At 44.3% G+C, this 20510-nt stretch overlaps 3 protein-coding genes across 5 annotated transcripts in view; 2 read left to right on the top strand and 1 right to left on the bottom strand.

Annotated features, from left to right (window-relative positions):
* Window positions 1-1270, bottom strand: part of dock1 (dedicator of cytokinesis 1) — a 104606-nt gene extending 103336 nt beyond the window's left edge. For both annotated transcript variants that reach the window (XM_077551166.1, XM_077551167.1), the window contains exon 1: window positions 1124-1270. In XM_077551166.1, the coding sequence (XP_077407292.1) occupies window positions 1124-1166 (43 nt within the window). In that variant the 5' untranslated portion in view covers window positions 1167-1270. The remainder of the gene's footprint in view (window positions 1-1123) is intronic.
* c18h10orf90 (chromosome 18 C10orf90 homolog) lies at window positions 1264-16534 on the top strand. The gene is made up of 13 exons (XM_077551196.1): window positions 1264-1392; window positions 3445-4588; window positions 5910-5976; window positions 8822-8892; window positions 9983-10175; window positions 10249-10781; window positions 11170-11362; window positions 13403-13543; window positions 13770-13897; window positions 14518-14686; window positions 15196-15244; window positions 15340-15430; window positions 16300-16534. The coding sequence occupies exons 2-13, from the start codon at window positions 4088-4090 to the stop codon at window positions 16336-16338; spliced, it is 2175 nt and encodes a 724-aa protein (XP_077407322.1). The 5' UTR covers window positions 1264-1392; window positions 3445-4087; the 3' UTR covers window positions 16339-16534.
* A 139-nt stretch (window positions 16535-16673) lies between these two features.
* adam12a (ADAM metallopeptidase domain 12a) overlaps window positions 16674-20510 on the top strand; it is a 43242-nt gene continuing 39405 nt past the window's right edge. For both annotated transcript variants that reach the window (XM_077551185.1, XM_077551184.1), the window contains exon 1: window positions 16674-17601. In XM_077551185.1, the coding sequence (XP_077407311.1) occupies window positions 17505-17601 (97 nt within the window). In that variant the 5' untranslated portion in view covers window positions 16674-17504. The remainder of the gene's footprint in view (window positions 17602-20510) is intronic.

The raw sequence follows: 20510 nt of genomic DNA, 5'->3' as shown, positions 1-20510 counted from the left end.
TCCTATCAATTACAGTAGAAGTGTTCAATAATTCACTTGTTGATCATCCTTGAGAATGATGTTTGGACTGTATCGACCTGAGAAAATAGGAACATTTTCTCAAACGTGGACTTTTTAGTTGATGATAAACAATATTCAAAATCTGGTGTTTTTTTTTTTTGGGAGGGGGGGGGGGGGGTGTTATCCAATGGGCCCCAAATGACTGGCTACGGCCCTGGGCTGAGCTAACTGAAGTGAGTTTGTCGACTTAAATAGTTGTTACGAGAATTAATATGAATTGCACGACACATTAACCAGCGTCGCACATTCAGACCGCCATTCAGAACTCGCCTGACCTGGTCGAATATGAAAATTCCACCGAGATGGTCGACCACAAGAAACAGTTTGATGTGCAGGGCATGTTCAAGAACAACAATCATTTTATGTATCATAACAGAATCTGTGACGGTGACATCAGCAGATTGCGAATCCCTCTTCCAGTCAAAATGTAAAACAGCTCTGCCTGTTCTACAACCACATTTAAATCAATAAAAAAGTAAAGGTGTGCATTGACATTACTTTTAATGACACATCTCTGGTACCGTCATTAGTGATTTATGACATTAGCATGGACAGAACAACACGTCTTGCCCCGTTTGGGGGGAAGCGGAGGAGAAGTGGAACAATCGAGTCACACCGCAAAAGTACAAAAGAAAAACAGAGTCAAGGACGCAGAAATGAGCCAACGTTGGCGTTGTAAAAAGTTGCCCCCGGGAAGCTCAAGTGGAGGAGTTTGGAAGCGAGAACGAGAGCGAAAGCGAGCGAAGGAGCCAGCGAGGCCCCCGCGACCGAATGTCCGCACAGGAAACAGCAGCCGAGGCGCGCCTCGCAACATTTCCCAGCGTCTTCCCCACCACGTCAAAACACTCTTTTCATCAATTCCACATCAAAACTCTCTGCCCACTTTCACACCCCCCCCACAAACCCACTCACGCGCTCTCCGAACTCGAAGGCGAACCCGGAGAGTGACGTCCGCGGTGGGCTTCACCGTCGGCTTCCCTTTCGCCCTTCGCTTCCCAAACTTGTTCAATCTCAGAGCTAAAAGGCGCTAACGATGGAGTTGCTGCTTTCGCCTTGTACTTACCAACGCCGTACTTTTCCTTCTTGGTGGGCACCCAGCGAGACATCCTCCGACCTCCTTCCCCGTTTCAACAAGACCCCCCCAGCCGAGAACTCGTCGCTCGCAAAACGCCGGACTTTTGCTTCACTTTTGGCCGAGAGTTGAGCAGCTACTCGGGGTAGCCATGTTTTTTTTTCCGCCGCTGACTGGAGGCTCCACCAGGGGGAAGCACGGGAACTTTTTTTTTTTTTCACCCGGCAGGCATCCTAAACAGCAACAAGGAGTGAAAACTGGTGGAATATTTGTATTTATTTGAGCGTCATTAAGTACACATCACTACAAAATATACGCGTTTTGCTTATTAGAAACATTACCATTAGTGGAAAAAGGTTTGGTCACGCGGACACCTAATCAAAATGGACACTTACCTGCTCTGGTATATGTGAATTGGCGTTTTATGATATAAACAAAAGTGCGCTCCACCATTAATTTATGTGGGTTATAACATTTAAAAATATATATATATTTCTTCAAAATTCTCTACAATCGTAAATCACGTCAGCGAGCCAGCAAGATGTCGCAATGTAGACCAATAGAATCGCTTGAATTTTTCCTTTTCATCGGGTTTTGTCACTTGTCGCTAGGCAGACTTCGTGATGGGCCATCATGGATTCTAACGTGTGTGTTTCTTCATAAATGATCTTATCAATAAACCGAAATCACATTTTAGCGAGCCAGCGGGTTGAGTAATGTGGACCAGTAAAATCACTTTGATTTTTTTTCACATCCTAGTTATCCTAGTCAACTAAATACTGTAGTGTAATTAATTGTTATTTTTATATATACACGTACAAATGCGTTCCACCAATAATTTTTGGGAGGTAAAACGGAAAACCATATGACTTCAAAATTCCCTAGGATCCACAGACAACTGACATCACATTTAGCGGCAGGTGTATTGACCAATAGAATCGCGTGTATATATTTTAGCTGGTAACTTGTCACTAGGTAGAATTTATGTAGCCTTGAATCACCATCTTGCTGACATCTACTGTATTGCACTTTGGAAAGTCTTTAGACACAAAAGGCTGTTGGGGGGGGGCATATGCAGACAATTAAGTCCAAAAATATACAAACCTAAAGTAATAGATAAACAAATGTTGTTACCCATCATCTCCATATACAATAATCACGATTCACTAGACATAAAAAATCCCCAACTGTTGGCGCACTAGACAAAAATCGGATTAAATTGTGTGTTTTTCAGCTACTTCACGGCACGGGCAGCGGTTGGTTTGGCGTTTATGCGCACGTTGCGCTCTCACGCTGCGTGAGGGCCCTCTCAATTATGCGCCTCCCTCCTTGCCCACACCCCAGATGGCTAATGTTTTTTTTTTTTTGGGGGGGGGGGGTGCTTTTACGCCCTCATAAAACAATATACAAGCTTTATGCACTGTTGCGAGGAAAGGAAACACGCAAAGACAACAGCTTTACGGAGGTTAATATACAGTACGAGAAGAGATTCATTAAAAGCGGTAAAGTATATTGATAGGCCCAAAGTCATCACAAAACAAAACACACTTGGACAGAACGTGCCAATGAAAGCGGTAATTTATTACTGTTTAACTCTTATTTTATGTTACATAGTTATGAGGCAGTTAAAAAAAAAAAAAGTTATGGTTATTATTATTATGGCTTATAATGAAACCTTTTTTTTTTTTTTATATACAAAAATATTTTACATTTGCAACGTCAGCTCTTTTGACATTACAATGACGTTCCCAAACGTACAAAAGAAATCTTGTTTTCATCGGTTTCCTTGGAATCGCTTGTGTTTATTTTATTTTTTTCTCTCCCCGAATAAATCACACAAATTGGTCCCTGAACATGCCCGAGGGGGTCCTGAAAATAACCGCTCACTTACTGGTGCTCCCTGGGAAAAACTGCCCGTTTCACTTATCGACACAAAAGCGGGTGTCCGTTATGATTGCATTAATACGTAGCCAGGACGCAGTCCAATCGGAAGCAGGTTTTCTGGATGGATGGGCCACGCAAAAATTGCAAAACTTCTTCTGTGTAATCTTTCCCGAATTCATAGCGGGGGGGGGGGGGGGGGAATGGCTTCCAGGGCTCTTTCATTGCTACCTGCAGTTTTAAGGTTAAAAGGAGGGGAAAAAAAATCTCAAATTCATTCCGCAAGTTGCGCCTTCGCATTTTAAGCACAACTGAAATCACCTCCAAGTCATTTGGGTTCCCCTTTCCGTCCCCTGTGAAACACCGAATTTCATTACACATCAAAAGTGAATCCAATTTCTTTGACAATTTTTTATTTTATTTTTTTTTAGATCAACTCGACGCCATCGACGTCTCATGTCATGTGCATCGCTGTTGATTCTTCAGACGGCCTTGCGAGGGTCACATGGTCCAGACGCAGGCTCCAGGACAAAACCAGCGTCATCTGCCGATCACAAGATCCCAGAGATGGGGGGGGTGCTATTCTGCTGTTTTGAAGTCATGGCATAACATTTCTAATTGTGTCATTGGAGACGATATTTTTAAATGGCATCCCTGGCAACACTAATGTTCCGTGGCAACACATTTGAAGGGTTTAAAAAGAGGATGAAATCCTCTTTTTTGGTTTGATCTGGAATCAACAAGTGTTTGTTTTCTTCTCAAACGACCCCCCCCTTCTCGTATCCTCCCATCTCCCGCCCTCGTACCGGATGATCAGCGCTTGTGCTCAGTAACTCTTTTGTTTGTCTGAGCATCACTCGTACTGCTTCGTGACCGGGCTGGAGACAGCGCCCTGCAGCACCTCGTTTTTTCGAAGACTATGTACATCGAAAGTAAGTTGGGTGCAAGTGAAATAAACGCCGTGTCCACTTTTTGGTAAGTATCGGTTACGCATTTGGCAAACTCGATCCTGCGGTGTAAAAAGTCTTTGAAAGCGGAGACCCGGCAGCGGTTATCCGAGCCGCCGAAGACGGGATGACGCTGCGAAGGCCAGCTGCTCACCTGCCGATGGGCTGGAGGAGGTCCGGGGACGAGTTCCACTGGGAGACCCAGAGCTCCAAGGGGGAAAGCTCCTCCCACGTCCCCCGGCGAGCCGCTCGGCCTCGGAGCGCCGTGGAGGGCGGGCAGCTGGACGCGTGGCTCCGGCAGCTCCGCAGGATGCAAGAGGACGGCGATGGCGACGCAAGCGATCGGGACCGGAGACCCTACCGGACCCCCTCCTTCAGCGGGGTCTCGTCGCCCCGCAGCAACGCGACGGGCAGTCGGGAATCCCTGCAAAGCGAGTTCTTTGTCCCCGTGGGGCGCAGCGGCAGTCTGGAAAGGGTTCGTATCTCGCAGACGCCAAAGAGGGAGCAGTCCCAAGTCAGTTGCGTCGCGCCGGTGAAAAGCGGGTGGCTGCCGGTTCAAAGGAGAGTGATGAAGGCGGAGGATTCTCAGGGCCAAAGACACATGGTTTCGCCACACTCTGCTGTCCAGGTAAGCCGATTGGCACCCGACGTCCAACTGAAATGAAGGTTTCGTAGCCCACGTTGTCCAGTGTCGGACCCTCGGAGTTTTGGATTTGGGAACACACTTGCACCTTTTTGGTCTGGGCAAAAGTACACTTAGATCAAGTCCAATTGTTTGCCAGAAAAGGAGATTGTTGACCCTTTGGGAAGAGAAAGTAGGCCCACCCGTGTTTCTAAAAACAAACTGTATGGATGCGGCCAAAGATTCTCCAGATTCTACACGGTTAGAAACAGAGGTGGCAAATCCAGATCCAGAAAGCAAAAACCCCGCCACCGTTTGGCTTCAGCCCCAGATGCTAGCTAGCTAGCGCCCATGGTGCTTGTTTAGCTTTTAGGGCGCTAGCTAGCTAGCATCTGGGGCTAAAGCCAGACTGTGGCAGGGTTTTTGCTTTCTGGATCTGGATTTGCCACCTCTGTTTCTAACCGTGTAGGATCTGACAGGTGGTTTGAATCTACCTTAACTCATTCACTCTCAGCCATTTTCACTGAAGCAACCCCCTTCGCTCCTGGCTGTTTTACTGGAATTTGACTGATTTTGCAAGTCCTACAGAATATTTTGTTCTATTGCTATAAAAACATGAAACCTATTAAAAGAAAGATTAGAGTCTCTTCTTTCATCAGGAAAAAAGTATTAAACAGCATTAGAATATAATATATATATTTTGGAATAACTACCATTGCCTCAAGCATTCTCTTCAGTTCAGAGGCTGCATCAAAGCCCTCTGTATGCTCTAGCATAAAAAAAAACCATAAAAATGTATAAATACGTCTTTGGTCATGGTCATATTTAAAATAGAACGTATATATACGTTTTTGGGAGCAATTGAGTTAATTAAGAACATTTGGTCTTTGCAGTAGAACACCTTTTTAAGCACAACTTTGTCTGTTAATCCTCTCAGGCTTTGTGACTCTTAGCCATGCTAGTCTTAAGGTAAAATGCACACTTACAAAAAAAAAAAAAAAGGGAGAGTGGCACAGAGAGCCGCTTGTCGTGAAGTCTCGGCGGCCTCCGGCGGGAACGCATCTTTTGGAAAAGAGCTTACTGTGCATTATTTTTTCAAGGTTTACGACTCCTTTGAAGTACAATTTGAGAAAAAGCTAGTTCATGCGCGGCAGATTCTTTCCGAGCGTTACACAGTGTGTGACTGGGGAACTTCCTGGAATGCGTGTATTTATTTCCGATCCCGGGTGTCGGTCTACGGTCTACTGCATGCTTACCCTTCCAAAGATTTTTGAATCACTAAGTGTAATTTCCCGCGGCTAATTTCAGTTTTATTTTCATCCATCAGGTGAAGCTGAAGCAAGCCATCACGCCGACGTTTCTGAAAAGTCGAGGAACCGTCAGCCTGCATCAAGGTTCGTGCTCACCTCGGTCCCAAGTACAACACATTCAGCACAGCAGGAACAGGAACGTATTGCAAGGCTGAGGTGCCACGCAGGTTACCTGCCGCTAATCGGCGCCGCGATGGCCTCCTTTTTCCGACTGGACTGGATGATGAAAAAGAATCAAGTTGATTTGGAGTGCAGCTGCTGCCCGTTGCGGCGTCACGGCCACTCGGGTGCGATCGCGTTGGACGGAGGGGGGGGGGGGGGGGGCGCCATTAGCCTGGGAAATGTGACAAAAAGAGATAAGAAGCGAGCGGCGGGAAGATAAGACGAGATGTCGACTGATTGCAGGAGCCGCCGTCCCGATGCTAATCTTAGAGCGCGGCGGTCCTTCACTCGCTCACTTTTATCCCGGGTTTGATCCCTCGACCCCGTTCTTGTTTATACATCGATTATCCCGTCAAGATCCGAGAGCCGCTTGCAGGAATCAAAGTCGTCCGTCCTCGGCGGCTGGAAACGGCGGATAGAAGCGCGGTTGGATGAAGATGAAAGATAATCGATAGCGAGGTAAATGGCAGGTTTTGCCTTCTCAACGCTAGTTGATTATAAACACAATATCATTATGTCTGTCGTGTCGTGGGGCTTGTTATTAAAAAAAAAAAAAAAAAAAAAACATCCTTAACCCGTGGGCAGTATTTTATTTTGAAATGGCTTGGTCAGAACCAACAAAAAGCCCAAAAATGGTCACAATAACGCCTAGGGGTTAAATTGCCAAATTCAGGTCTAACCTAAAGGCTACAAAGCTAAATGAATCAATCCTTTACCCTTTTACGCTAATCCCCACCCTGAACCCTAATTTAGACCTAACGGTCCTTCAACTAACCCTGGAAGTACAAGCAGGACTAAGAGCATAAGCGTTTTTTTTTTTTTATTTACTCTTAAAACGGAATCATAAATGACAACGACTGCTAAATACATTTAGCATTTGGCTAATTGTGATCAAAACTAACAAGTGTGACTGAAATTGGACTAAAAGTGAGACGACATTTAAAAAAATGGCTGATAAAATGAACACTACAATTCAACAGTATCTCTTCAATGAGCCAATCCCATGTAAAAAAAAAAAAAAAAATGAATCAATAAAAATGCTAGTCTTTAAATGTCAGGCGGGAACATGCACATGCTAGCAGCCTCCTCGATGTCTTTTGGGCGTCAAGCCGTCAAAATATGATGCCGTCCAAACTTGAAATTGCCTGATAGTCATGAGCAAACGATGCCAAAAAGGACAAAAAAAAAAAAAGTCTTCCTGTTTGCTGGCCAATTTTCACCACATTCTCTTTAGCTACGGCTTAACGGGCCTTCGGCGTAAGGAATCGATTGGGAGGGCGGGCACCAACGCCGCTGGAGTCATGACAACATTCTTCAGGGGACACAAATTAGTCTACTGCCTTTTTTTTCCCGGTGGGGGGGGGGGGGGGGTCTGTTTTGTTGCCGAGACCCAAATGAGACATTGGGTGAGTCAGATGGAACGCGACGAGGCACTTTCCCTTCTGGCAGCATCTCTGAAAACACATTATTTGTGTTTTTCTTGCTGCAATCACATTTTGAAAAAAAAAAAAAAAGTGGTGCCATTTTCAAAACGTGTCTCCCGCGGAAATGAGAACGGCTGCGGATCATCTCCAAAACATTCGGCGGGCGGGCGAGGATGTGGGGGGGGGGGGGGGTTATCCCCTGATCGTCGCCACGGCAACAGAAGCAGCAGCAGATGGAAATATGACACTTAGAAGTCGTTTTGGGTCCATGCGCTCCTTCCATTTCCTTCCTAGGGACATTTTTATTTTTATTTTTTTTACTTCCAAAGGCTCCCTCATGTTCCTGACACCAATTAAACAGAACTACCGTGCGTACCACTAAATGCCATAGCAATTACAAAATGGTTTCTTTTTTAGAAGAAAAAAAAAAAAGGCAATGTTACAATAACAAATCAAGTCAACATGATATTAAAGTAAAAGTTTAATAAGTGAATTTTCGCATAAATTTATATATATATATTTTTTTTTACTGGAAAGGGCATATTTGTTCTCTGAAAAAAGTCATATTCTTGAACGCCTAAATTAATATAAATAGGACTAAATTCCTGCAATAATAAAATAAAAATAAGCAATTTGTTCATTTAAAACGACTGTATTCATGCATGCATGTCAGATTTATGTAAATTCGATTTCAATTGTGCACTTTTTTAAAATGACGTGCCACACTAGAAATTGCTATTGCTAACTAGACTAAGTGCAATTTCTGGGAACGCTAATCGCTGAATGAACTTGGAATGCTTACGAAATGAATTGAGAGATAAATTATGAAACGATGACCTCCTGGTTACCGGACAATGCACTTTACCGACTGTGCCACCGATCAGCATCACACACCTGGTAATAATGAGAAGTTACATGTATGGAAGTGGGCGTGGAAAATTCAACGTCTGTCCCATTGAAAATGAGAAAGTTGATGGACGACAAATACCCCCGAGAGGCGTGTTTTTTTTTTTTTTTTTAAGTTTGAACAGTGTAAATCAGAAGTATTATGTGGGAGTTGTTACGCGGCAAAAAAAAAAAGTGTGGAAAAAAATGACAATAGCGTATGACGCACGCATGGGGGCCCCGGGACCCCAGTACGGGGAAAAAACACTGCTGGGACGAGCGTCTCTTGGCTGCTGCGTCCTTCACTTTTCCAAGCTAACATCCATTATTGACAGTGTCAACATTGTCACGTCGCGTGTGAGGGGAGCCAAAGATATGCGCGTGCGCGTGCGTGTGGAAGACAGAAGGAGGAGTGGGTGGCGTGACCGTTTGTTTTGCCTCGATACAAACCCTCGTAGACGGCCAAGCGGAGAGGAGTCAGCGCAGGACGTGGAAGACCCCCGACCGCTTGTCTCCCGTCATCAAACAGGTACCTGACCTTACACGTGTGTTTTTCACCTCGGTCAATATGTCAAATATACCTTCAACACAATTTTCAGTAGTACGTGTGAACAAGCTAGCTAAAACAGACAGCTAGTAGCATTAAACAACTACTAATGACAAGCCACCATGAGCTTAACTTCAATGGAAAATAACACAAAAACTTCTTTTTTTTCTCCAAGTAATTCACGTCATGAAAAATCACAATAAAACAACACAAATACTTTGTCCTCATTCCAGCTAAGTGCTCAGACGGCAACAACGTAAATCGGCCTTTCAGTCAAAAACACGTTAAATCACGGACCGTTTTCTTTTTTTCCTGTTCGATGTAAAGACAACTCTAATGGATAGCACTTCCTGCACTGCCGGAAGTGCGACAAAATAAAAGCTCATAACATAAAAATGACGACTCCAAAAATTAAGCATGGAGGGAACAGGATATTGACATAAAAAATCCAAAAGCTTGTCAAATTAAGAGTCTTTTATGAGTTTGTTACATACAATATATATAAAAAAACTGAGTTCTGTAGTTTTCCTGGTAAGTATCCCAAGTGGTCGACCCCAATTGTCTACTTTTCCCGTCCTTGCTGAAATGTTAGATTCTAACCAACTAGTACATTCGTTTTTGTAAACCATCTAATCCAGAACACTCGACTAACCAAGACACAGCGCATCAGTATTTCCTTCGTGCGCTCGCTAAACGGTGTCAGAAGCCTCTAAAGACGTGACACTTTTTTTTTTTTTTTTTTTTGCTTTCCTCGTTGTTATTCTGCGAGTGAAAAGTCGCAGACGCCGCATCGGTCTCGCTCGCTGCCTCCGTGGCTGGCGGGGCATCGGCTGTGTGGAGCCAAGAGTCATCTGACTGGAGAATTAAAAAAAAGTTGAGCCCTGAAGGAAGGCGAGGCAGCTGACCCGCTATTTAAAAAAAATAAAATGAAAAAAAAGCAGTCAAGACCTCACGCTTAATTACTCAAACGATGGTCGTTTTCTGCAGGGGGGGGGGGGGGCAACGTGTGCAATGCTGCCTCAAGACACGGGTGGGATCAGCATCCTGAACTCGTTTCCAATCTCATCTCCAGGTGCAAAGCAAACAGAGCTGCACTGCAAATGAAAGGCCCGGAATCTGGAAAGCGCTGAGAAGAGGCTGGAACAGTAACAGGCTGTCAGGGACTCGAGGCAGCCAACCCGCGACGGAAATCCCATCGGACCCACATCAGGAGTTCGTCCGAAGAACCAGGGTCGAAGAACCCCCACGGAGCACTTTCACTCCTGGTAGGTCACCCGTCTTCCACATTTGATTCAATTTCGTTTCATTCCTGTTCCTGTTCAAATATTCCGCCCTTAGACTCCAACAGGGAAGCAACCAGAGTCGAAGAAGCGCCGTCACGTAGTCCACCGGCGCCTTCCGAGGTGTCCGATCCCTCCCGGAGAACGAGCGGCGCCCCGCCCGTGGCGCCGTGCAGGCGCCACAGCTTGCAACCGTCGCACATCCAGACCACGTCGGCGGCGACCACTCTCATCCCTCGCACCAAGGTTGGATTCTCATCCATCACCATCTCCAGCCGGAAAGTCAACCGCTCGGCGAGCCTCACCGCGTCGGACCGGCCTCGCGGAGGCTGCACCGCCGACCCTTGGCCCGATGAGCACATGGACCCGAGGAAGGCCACCATCGTCAAAGTGACTGAGCAGAGGACGACCGTCAGCTCGGCGCCGCTCGTCCTCCCGAGAAAGGCCGCAATCATCAAAGTGACCGAGCATAAGGAGCGTTACAGTCCGGGGATTCTGTGCAGGAACAGCGTCGCCGTGGATGGCAAAGAAAACGGGACATGGAAGCATCCGGAAAGATCCGCCTGCGTCGAGGCTGAAACGACGACTGCGGTAGGGCTGAGAATCTTTGAATGTCTCACGATTCGATTCCGAATTTTGGGTCTGTGATTTGATTTAGAATCGATTTTCAATTCGACTCCAGTCTGACTTGCTAACGCTAATTCTTCTTTTTGCTCGCGAGGAGAACGAAACTGAGATGTGCACAGATCACAACCTCATACCCGTTCTGAAGCACATTCCGCCGAATCGCCTCTTAATCAGAACGCACGGAACCACACTGCCCCTAAGTGGCCAAATTGTGTGCAACGTGAACAGCGCTCCCAATAAAGGCACACACAAACAAGATAGTGCATACAGTATAAAATAATTTCAATAAAATTGATTCTGAAAGTGAGAATCGCGATTCTTATGAGAATGTATTTTTTGGCCCCACCCCTAGTCTCCGATACAAAATGGTGAGTCGGCTGCTGCTGCTGAGAATTCTGGACAAGAACCCAAGAGACCGACTGTCAGGAAATGGAGCTTGGGGCTTCCTCAGGAGAGTTTACCGCAAACTCCAAGGAAAGACCACCAGGGGGCGTTTGCCGCCAGGTGGAGCTCGACTCCGTGCCTCACCCTCATTCAAACTCCGGGTAAGTTTGACAGGCTTCTTCTTGTCAGCACTTTTTTTTTTGTGTGTGTGTGTTGAAAAGCTGCCAAGTTCTAAAAATACTTTGTGCAATTCTGTCTTGCTGCAAAACACTTCGGGGCCTGAATTCTTTACTGACTTAATTTTATCCAATGGATTCCTCTGCTGTGATATCGGCCTTTGCTTTTGTAGCAGGGTTCGCATTTTTGCCTCACGACTGAGAGGTTCTGTGTTCGAATCTGGTCTTCCTGCGTGGAGTGTCCGAGTACTCCGAACTCTCACCCAAAGTCACATGGGATTGTGGGCCAGTCTCCTGGGGTAACACGGAGGAAAAATAATAACTAAAAAGCACTGCATCGGGCCTAAAAGACGCCGACCCACCGGGCATCTGCCTTGTATGCCAGATGGCCACTCCAGCCCTGGCTGGGATAGACCTCAGATCACCAGCAACCATCTTGACGACAAGCGCTATTACTAATGAAAAATAATAATAATAATAAAACAAAATTGGGTGGTCTAAACTGACAATCAGTTTTCTGTCGTGTAATCATCTTCTGTGATATTAAATAATAACAACAACAAAATATTGCTACTTGAAGGACCTCGCTGGTGTCCTTGAGGGAAAAGATGTTAGTCAGCATGATGTCCTCGCACCAACAAATCTGTTTGATTATGCAAACGAAGCAGCAGGAGCGAGCGAGCCAGCCAGCCAGCCAGCGTGCGTGTTGCTCATTCACAATGTGAGGCGAATAAATATTCTTTCCGCGCGCCGTCACATAAAAAAGCAGCCGAATCTCAATTTGGAGACGTATTATGTGTCATTGATGAGATGCTAACCATGTTGTTCTACTTCAAGCCAACGCATTATCGCACCATCGCTGACGGATGAAACATGTTGCCGCCAAGCCACTGATAGTTTTGATTTATCTTACGTAAAAGTGCCGAAGTGCTCACTCACACATATTTTCACCTGAAACTACCGATGCTATTTATTAGCATCAGAGGTGGCAAATCCAGGTCCAGAAAGTAAAAACCATGCCACAGTTTGGCTTTAGCACCTGATGCTCGCTAGCTAGCTCGCTAGCTCCATAGCAGGTAAACAATCACCATGGGAGCTAACTAGCTAGCACCTGAAAGTAAAAAAAAAACTGCCACAGTTTGGCTTTGGATGCTACCTAGCTAGCTAGCTCCCAAGTAGGTAAACAAGCACCATGGGAGCCAAACTAGGGAGCTAGCTAGGTAGCATCTAAAGCCAAACTGTGGCAGTTTTTTTTTTAACTTTCTGGACCTGGATTTGCCACCTCTGGATTTGCCACCTCTGATTAGCATGCCGAAGTGCTCACTCACACATATTTTCACCTGAAACTACCGATGCTATTTATTAGCATCAGAGGTGGCTAATCCAGGTCCAGAAAGTAAAAACCATGCCACAGTTTGGCTTTAGCACCTGATGCTCGCTAGCTAGCTCGCTAGCTCCATAGCAGGTAAACAATCACCATGGGAGCTAACTAGCTAGCACCTGAAAGTAAAAAAAACTGCCACAGTTTGGCTTTAGATGCTACCTAGCTAGCTAGCTAGCTCCCAAGCAGGTAAACAAGCACCATGGGAGCCAAACTAGGTAGCTAGCTAGCTAGCTAGGTAGGTAGCATCTAAAGCCAAACTGTGGCAGTTTTCTTTTTAACTTTCTGGACCTGGATTTGCCACCTCTGATTAGCATGTCCATGGTGTTTTAAACGATATGTTAGCATTAAGCTAGCAGACACACAAAAGTGCAAACACATCTCAAAGCATCGCTGTAGCCGGAATATAAACAAATGTCATTTTTCAGGTAACTTTACAACCTGCTGACTGTGCAAACAAACTGGAAATTTGACGGGTTCAAACGTTTATCAATGAACTGATGACAAATTAAGAAATTATGGTAGTTCAAAAATAAAATAAAAAATGCAGCAAACTGTATGCAGCGACCAACAAGCTTCTAAAATTGAACAAGGCCTAAAGATTAAAAAAAATTATATTTTTGTTTTATTTTCTTGCATTGCAGACCCTCATCAGTCTCCAGAGGAAGTCCTGGCCCTAAACGCCGCCGCCATCATCGCCAACATCAAACTCCAAAGGCAGCTCAGTATGAAGAAACCATCGGAGGGGGAATCCGCCGCCGCCTCCCCCCCCCCGGGAAATTCAGGTATTATTACTCCTCAAACGTAATAATCACTTCCCAGTCTTATTAAACATTGATCTCAGTCACAATGAGCGGAAAAGGTTGCAAGCGCCGCAATTTGGCTTTCACAGCCTTTGATTGAATCTGATGGGCCCGCCCGGCTGGTCTGGCGGGCTGTGGAACAACGACGACGGCGTCCGCCAGGCATGTGGAAATGAAAGTGAAAACAATACGAGTGTCTCTGCCTCAGCGGCGGCGGCGGCGGGGACGGACGGGGGTCAATGCACAGACGCACGCGGCCACCGGGACGAGCCTCGTGCCGACAACGCGCCGCCCACTCCTGACCTTCAAAAATCACGTCATACTGTTTCTCTCCAGGTGAGAACATCAGAAAACATGTTGAATGCTCATTTTGCCGAATCTCCAAATACTTCAATTCAATCAGAAGATGGAGAATTATATTGAAACAACTTGTAAATTTTTAAAAAGGCTTATGAGTTTTGTTTGTTTTTTTACTGTTTAATTTTAAGGTTTTATTTACTGTAATTTGCTTTAACCCTCATCTTTAGCACTTTGAGGTTTTTTTTTTTTTTTTAAATGTAAAGTGCATTACAAATTAAATGTATTATTATTACAATGAGGGGAAGCGCTTCATTACCCAGAAAATATGAGCCCTGCTGCCATCTTGTGGCATTTACGGGTAATTACAAGGGCTTCCTATATTGTCCAGCCCCTGGTGGCATTCGGATGTAACGCCACCGTTTTATCAGCTTTTATATCAAAAGGCCACCAAAACATGAAGCCGTCTTCCCAAAGAACAAACAAAGTGGAAATAGATGTGCCACTGTTTTGCTCATTCTCAGTGTTTTTAATAAAGCCACAAAATGGAAACACACTCTGGTTATTTACGGGGAATATCCCGCCCCACCCAGGTAATTTCAACCTAGTATGCTAGTAAAATATTTTCCTTTTTTTAATATTATTTGGCTGCTGTGCAGGAGGCGCTACGGAGGTCCAGGCCGCGCTTCATCGCCCGCTCGCAGGAACGCGTGCAAAAGATGGCGAGGAGGGCGAAGGAGAGGAAGGAGCGCTCCCGAGCAGGAGGCCCACAAACGCTGGCGACGCGCAGACAAAGAGCGGCCCAACAGCAGACACACTCCAGCAACGGTCATTTGATGAAATAGTAGCTCATGAATTGTGCTTTGTATTTAAAAAATCAACAGAAATCAGCATTTATGGACACTATAATACTTAACGTAACTCGTTAACATGCCACAAAAATGGGAGTAATTTGTGTCTTTTGTATTGAAATGAAGAAGCTTTAATGTACATTAGGAACTAAATCAGATAACCCCCTATAGGATTAACTGGTAGAGAATGGTTTATAGTTAACACACACCTAAATAACTCATTAACATGACTTTTGTGTACATATTTGTATCTTATTCCTTTTGTATACAGCTAAATGAATGCGCTTACTGCCACCTTGTGGCTATTGTGGAATACTACATTTTCAATTGGTGCTTTTATTTAGTTTACGGTTTTAAGCATTTTGCATTAAACGATAATGTTACATTTTTTTAGACTATATTAAAGTGCATGAATAATTTAAGATGTCAATACTCTAAATGATCAAAGTATAAATACTGTATTGTGAACGATTTTGTGTTTTCTAGATCATCTGTTCAAATACAGCGAAAGAGCCAAAGATCTTAAATCAAATCGGTCAGTAATTTTGTCATGTATGCATTAATTATGAAGGTAATATTATACTGTATTGGAATTTTATTGATTGATTTTTTTTTTTTTTAATCTGCCAGGACACTAACAGACGTGAAGAGGAAGAAAGAGGAAGAGAAGAAAAAGGAGGCCTGTTTAACCAACAGACAGCGAGTGGAGCTTTTCAAAAAGGTACAATAAATAAATAAATACTTATATACTGCACACAACACTTTTTTTTTATTTACCCAATATTTTTATTTTATTTTACCCAATAATTTGGTCTTTTTGTGTAATTTACAAAGGTTTCCCCACCCTAATATTTTTGTATTATCTTTTATTTTTCATTAAATATTTTTGGGTGTTTTTGTCTCGTATTTTGGTAGCAAAGTGGACTAGTGAGTCGCATGCAGGTCCAACTTACAGTTCTGAAATTCTGGCTAATATTATTTTCCCTTTTTGTCCAATATGTTTCCCAGAAATTATATCAAATCTGTTCTGAGTAATTGATGATTTTTCATTGAATATTTTTTTTGGGTATTATTTTATATATACTTTTATTTTCATTTTATTTTTTACCACTGTTAATTGTATTTTGGCAGCGTGAGTTGTGGGGTTCTGACTAATATTTTTGGCTTTTAGAAAAATACTTTCAATTTTAATTATTTAATACGTGACCGCTTTTATACTTTGAATTTTCTTTGGAGCGGCGCTAACCAGTCATTTCCACTAGAGGGTAGTGTTGCCGCACATTTGCCCATTTTTGACCAAACAACGCTCCTATTTTTGTGGTTGAAATTGATTTTAGAGTCTGCTTGGTCCGACATTAACACCCGCAGTATAATAAACAATCACTTACACTGATGTGTTTTGACCTCCTGCCCTGCACTTCCTGTCTGTCCACAATGGAACAAAGGTGCCCATTATTGAGCTGGGGACGTGTTGAGAGTTGCTTGAAACATTTCAGCTCTACAACGCAAAAGTCTTGATCTCATTTATTTGGGGCTGCTGTGCTTAATTTTATGTCCAATGTGTAAGTAATGACCATTTCTATTTTCTAGAAACTTTTGGACCAGATCCTACACAGGAGCAGCAACTGAATGGCGGCAGACTGGAATTTCTATGGATGCAATAGAACCGCAGCACTGTATTATACTGCCCCCTGGTGGGCAATACGCACGCACCAGAAAGAGCAGCACAATATGCATTTGTGTTGTAGCAAAAAGTGTTCAACTTTTGCATTCTGTCTAATGATGTCATTACTGTGTGTTTCTTTAAAGTACACTATTAGCAATATTTTCTACTTGACTATTTATAGTGCCATGCAGAATTGCTGTGCGAAACAATATGAAGCGGCAAGATGGCTGAATGTGACCTCTTCGCCACATTTTAATGAAGAGTTGCCGGCTTGAATGGCGTCTTTGTCCGAGCCGCACACTGCCTATTTATTACACCGCTCAGCCAAAGTGCACGAATGCGTGTGCGTGGAGAAGCACAACCGAGTTATTGAGACCAAAAGTGGGCTAACTTGCCAATTTTGAAGTTAAATATACGAAAATGAAGACAGGACATACCTGGATGGATGTACCTCCATCAAGGTGGTTGTAATTTTTGCATTCAGCGCTTTTCCTGATTCAGCAGTGCAACATTGTGCAAACCCCCATTTCCAAGATGGCCGCTCCCATGAAAAGAAGCTTCATCTTCTCAGAAAAAAATGACAGAAAAGTGAGGTTCAGTTAGTATTGCTTCAGTTTGGCTGCTATTGTACTCCATACAACTAGAAAAAAAGGGGGAGGGTCACTCTTTAGTGATGGAGCAACAATGTAAGTTAAGTTCACTTAAATTATGTATTAAATAAGTAAGCAATTTAATACAAAAAAAAAATCTGATATTTGGTCCCGTTTGGAAACGCCCGTGTCTTATTGTGAAAGGCAAACTTGCTGGCTTCCTGTCGGGCGGGCTTTATGACCCTGCGCGCTTCGTCTCGCACATGGTCAGTCACACACAAGACACAAAACACTTCTTCTCATTCCTCGTCCTTTCTTCTTTCTTCTGTCCATTTCTCATTTTGGTCTTCACTCCCTTCCACTGGCCGTCCTTTTTTCTTTTTTCCTTTCTCGCGCCGGCTTCGGCACGGACTCCTCAACGGTGTCTCGCCGTCCCCGGGATTTCCCTTCCAGCATGATCGCGTTTCACGACGTCATTTGACTCGCTGGATGAGGAGGAGGAGGATGAAGATGATGAAGAAGATGACGCTTCGGCCGCAATGATCCGCGCAGGCAGCGCCATGACCGGCGGCAACTTGGGGATTTGGACGGCACTTCTGGCGTGTCTGTGCGCGAGCGCGCGTCACCCTGCGGGAGGTAAGACGTACGGCCGGATGCGACGTGCACGCACGAGTTCACGATGCAAAAAATAAATAAATTAATTCAATTGTAAAAATCTCCCAATATTCGTGCAACGTGTGTGTCGCTTTGTGCATGGAAATGGAAACAGATGGAAGCACGCCACTGATTGAGGGAACATAAAAGACTTAAAATATCATCTGTTGGGTAAGCGACAGTTCATAAGAACTTTAAGTTCTATAATAACTTATAATATTGTGGATACTCAAAGATATTTATCCAGAAAGCAGTAAGAAAAAAAATAGTTGTAATCAATGATTTAATTTAATTTAATGTATATATATATATATATATATATATATATATATATATATACATATATATACATATATACAAATGCATACACATTCTTTTGGGCATTTGTAGCCCAATCATGAAAAATATACGACAAAATAAAATAAATCCGTACTTTTATTTATGATTAATTGCAATGTTAAACTTGCAAATAAGTACCACTACTTTAATAAGTTTAGTAAGTAAAGTTATGAATTCAAATAAACGCTTAAGATGCATGACAATGCTTTTAAAATGGCTTTGAGTGCACCCAACAAGGTCAAAGTTCAATCCGCGTGTCAGTCTCGGTTCAAGTTTGTGAGGCTGCCACCCTGTGGCGAGCTGCCCCCCCCCCCCCCCCCTCTCACTAGGCTGTCCGATTTGAGCGTTTCCCTTTTAATGGCTGCCAGACGCCCGCTTGGCGTCCAAACCGGCCGTAAATGAAATCCATCACTTGAAGCGCATTAACATGAACTTTTGGCCATCCAGAGGCTGACCTTCATCGCTCAGGCTAAGTGCGGCGAAGGAGGAGGAGGAGGAGTTTGGCGGCGGCGCTCGTCGCCCGGCGCTGGCGTAAAACCTCTCGCTGAGGCCGAGATGACTTTTGGGCTGCGGGGCCGTTTGTTTCCCCGAACGGTGATTATGTGCCAACGTCCCGCTACCGTGACAGTGAATGGCTTCATTATAACAAAAGGCGGGGGGTCGAGAACAAGACCATGAAAGCTTATTTCGCACGAGATGGAGCCGGGTTTTAAATGTCCTGATTATGGCTTGGAAAAATAATCACACCCTCAACACATTCCATTTCATTACCAAGCCCTTTTTCCCTTTTTGAATCCGTTTGGCCACAATGGATTCCCCCAACCACATCCAAGTGGCGTGGGAAATGATCCCATTTCACTTTATTGGGCTGAAAACGATTGTTTGTGATTTCCAAATACGAACGTCGCGGAAATCCACGAGTAACTGACGGCCACGCTCAAAAAAAGGACGAAATGACGCTTCTCCCCTCGGTTCAACTTAAAGTCCTTGCCACGGAGATGCCACCAGATGGCACCAAAGCGCATGTTTTATGTTAGACATGGTTTTGGCCAGAGCGCAAAAAAAACGCAAAAAAAAAGTCAACAACAGTGATCTGTATCTTTGTTCATTGATTTTTGCTAGTGACGTCAACTGAGGACATCTTAATGACGTACTGAATTTGGGTGACATTTTGGTAATAAAACGAACTGTATGAATGAAGGACTTTGCGACATCGTCACTTCCAAGGACGACCGCAATGCGAAAACCAAATGTGACTTCAATGCCACATTTTAATAGACTCTTTCCAAGAGTCTCTTTTGCTTTTATTGAATGAATTAGCTGGTATGCTATGATGTCATCGTGTTTGGGCTTTTTTTTTTTCAAATGTTGACGTGATGTTCTCGCCTGTTCATTTCCCAAAAGAAGGCAAATTTCTTTGGGCCGGTGAACGGCCGACACGGGATCAAACAAAGACTGAAAACTTCGCCCGTCCTTGTTTTTGGGCTCCACAATTGTGGCAAATCCGTAGAGTTGCTGCCTGCTGGCGACCTTTTCCATCGCCATCAATAATTCACCCCTGACGGCCTTTTCGCCCGCTCACTTCGTTCCAGCAAACAAACTGCAGATTTATCTGCGCCTTGCAGCCCCCCCCCCCAGTCGACAGGTATGAAATGACTCGTTGAAGTTTGCTTATCTAAAAAAACAAAACAAATTATACTTTTTTTTTTTTTTGCCGACTCGTTTGTTTTTACCTAAAAAAAAAAAGTCGGCAAAGTAGCCCTAATTACAGTAATCTGGGATTAAAAAGGTTCTTGAGATTATTCATACGTAAAAAAAAAAAAAAGTCTTTGAAAAGCAGGAATCTGTTATAGAAATAAGAGCACGGCAGGACACGCTTTCACTTGTGATCCACAAGAAGGAAACGTGCCAGGGATAAACGGCGTGTGGAATAAATGAGGGCATCGTGATGAGTTGAAGGTGGCGCCGTCACCAATTGCGCAACCACGAGCGCCTTCCATCCAGGAAAATGACTTTTACCAACAACGGTGTTGTGGTGGTTAGCACGTCTGCTTTGCTGTTCTGAGGTTCGGGTTTGAATCTCGGCTGCAGGGTTTGTAGGTGACGTCCTAAATTGTCCATCGGTCTGAACGTGAGCGCCAATGCTCGTTTGTCTATCGGTGCCCCGTGATTGACCGGCGACCGATCGCCCTCTCGCCATCCGTCGGGCTTGGCTGGACTCCAGTGAGTCCCAACGAGGACGCCAAAAACAAAATAGATGGCTTCTTCCGACGTATTTATTTGACTCATAATAATCCCTGGAGGGGGAAATTCAGGCGACGCGAACCCGCAGCCGCCGGTGTGGCGCGCTCACCGTGATTGACAAGCGTATCGCGGTGCTAACAAATGATGCTAATTCAAAGAGGAGCTTGATGGATGATCCGCTTTCATAAACGACCTTTGCGGGCAAAAACAATGAACCGCAATTGCCTTCGCCGCCGCCCCTCGCTTTTGTTTACCACCGTGATGAATTATCGTACCCATCATTGCAGAGCCCAAAAAAAAAACACCGG

The sequence above is a fragment of the Vanacampus margaritifer genome, chromosome 18, assembly GCF_051991255.1.
Source record: "Vanacampus margaritifer isolate UIUO_Vmar chromosome 18, RoL_Vmar_1.0, whole genome shotgun sequence".
Lineage (NCBI taxonomy): Eukaryota > Metazoa > Chordata > Actinopteri > Syngnathiformes > Syngnathidae > Vanacampus > Vanacampus margaritifer.
The sequence above is the reverse complement of the archived record's forward strand: the minus strand, read 5'-3'. Positions and strand labels throughout refer to the sequence as shown.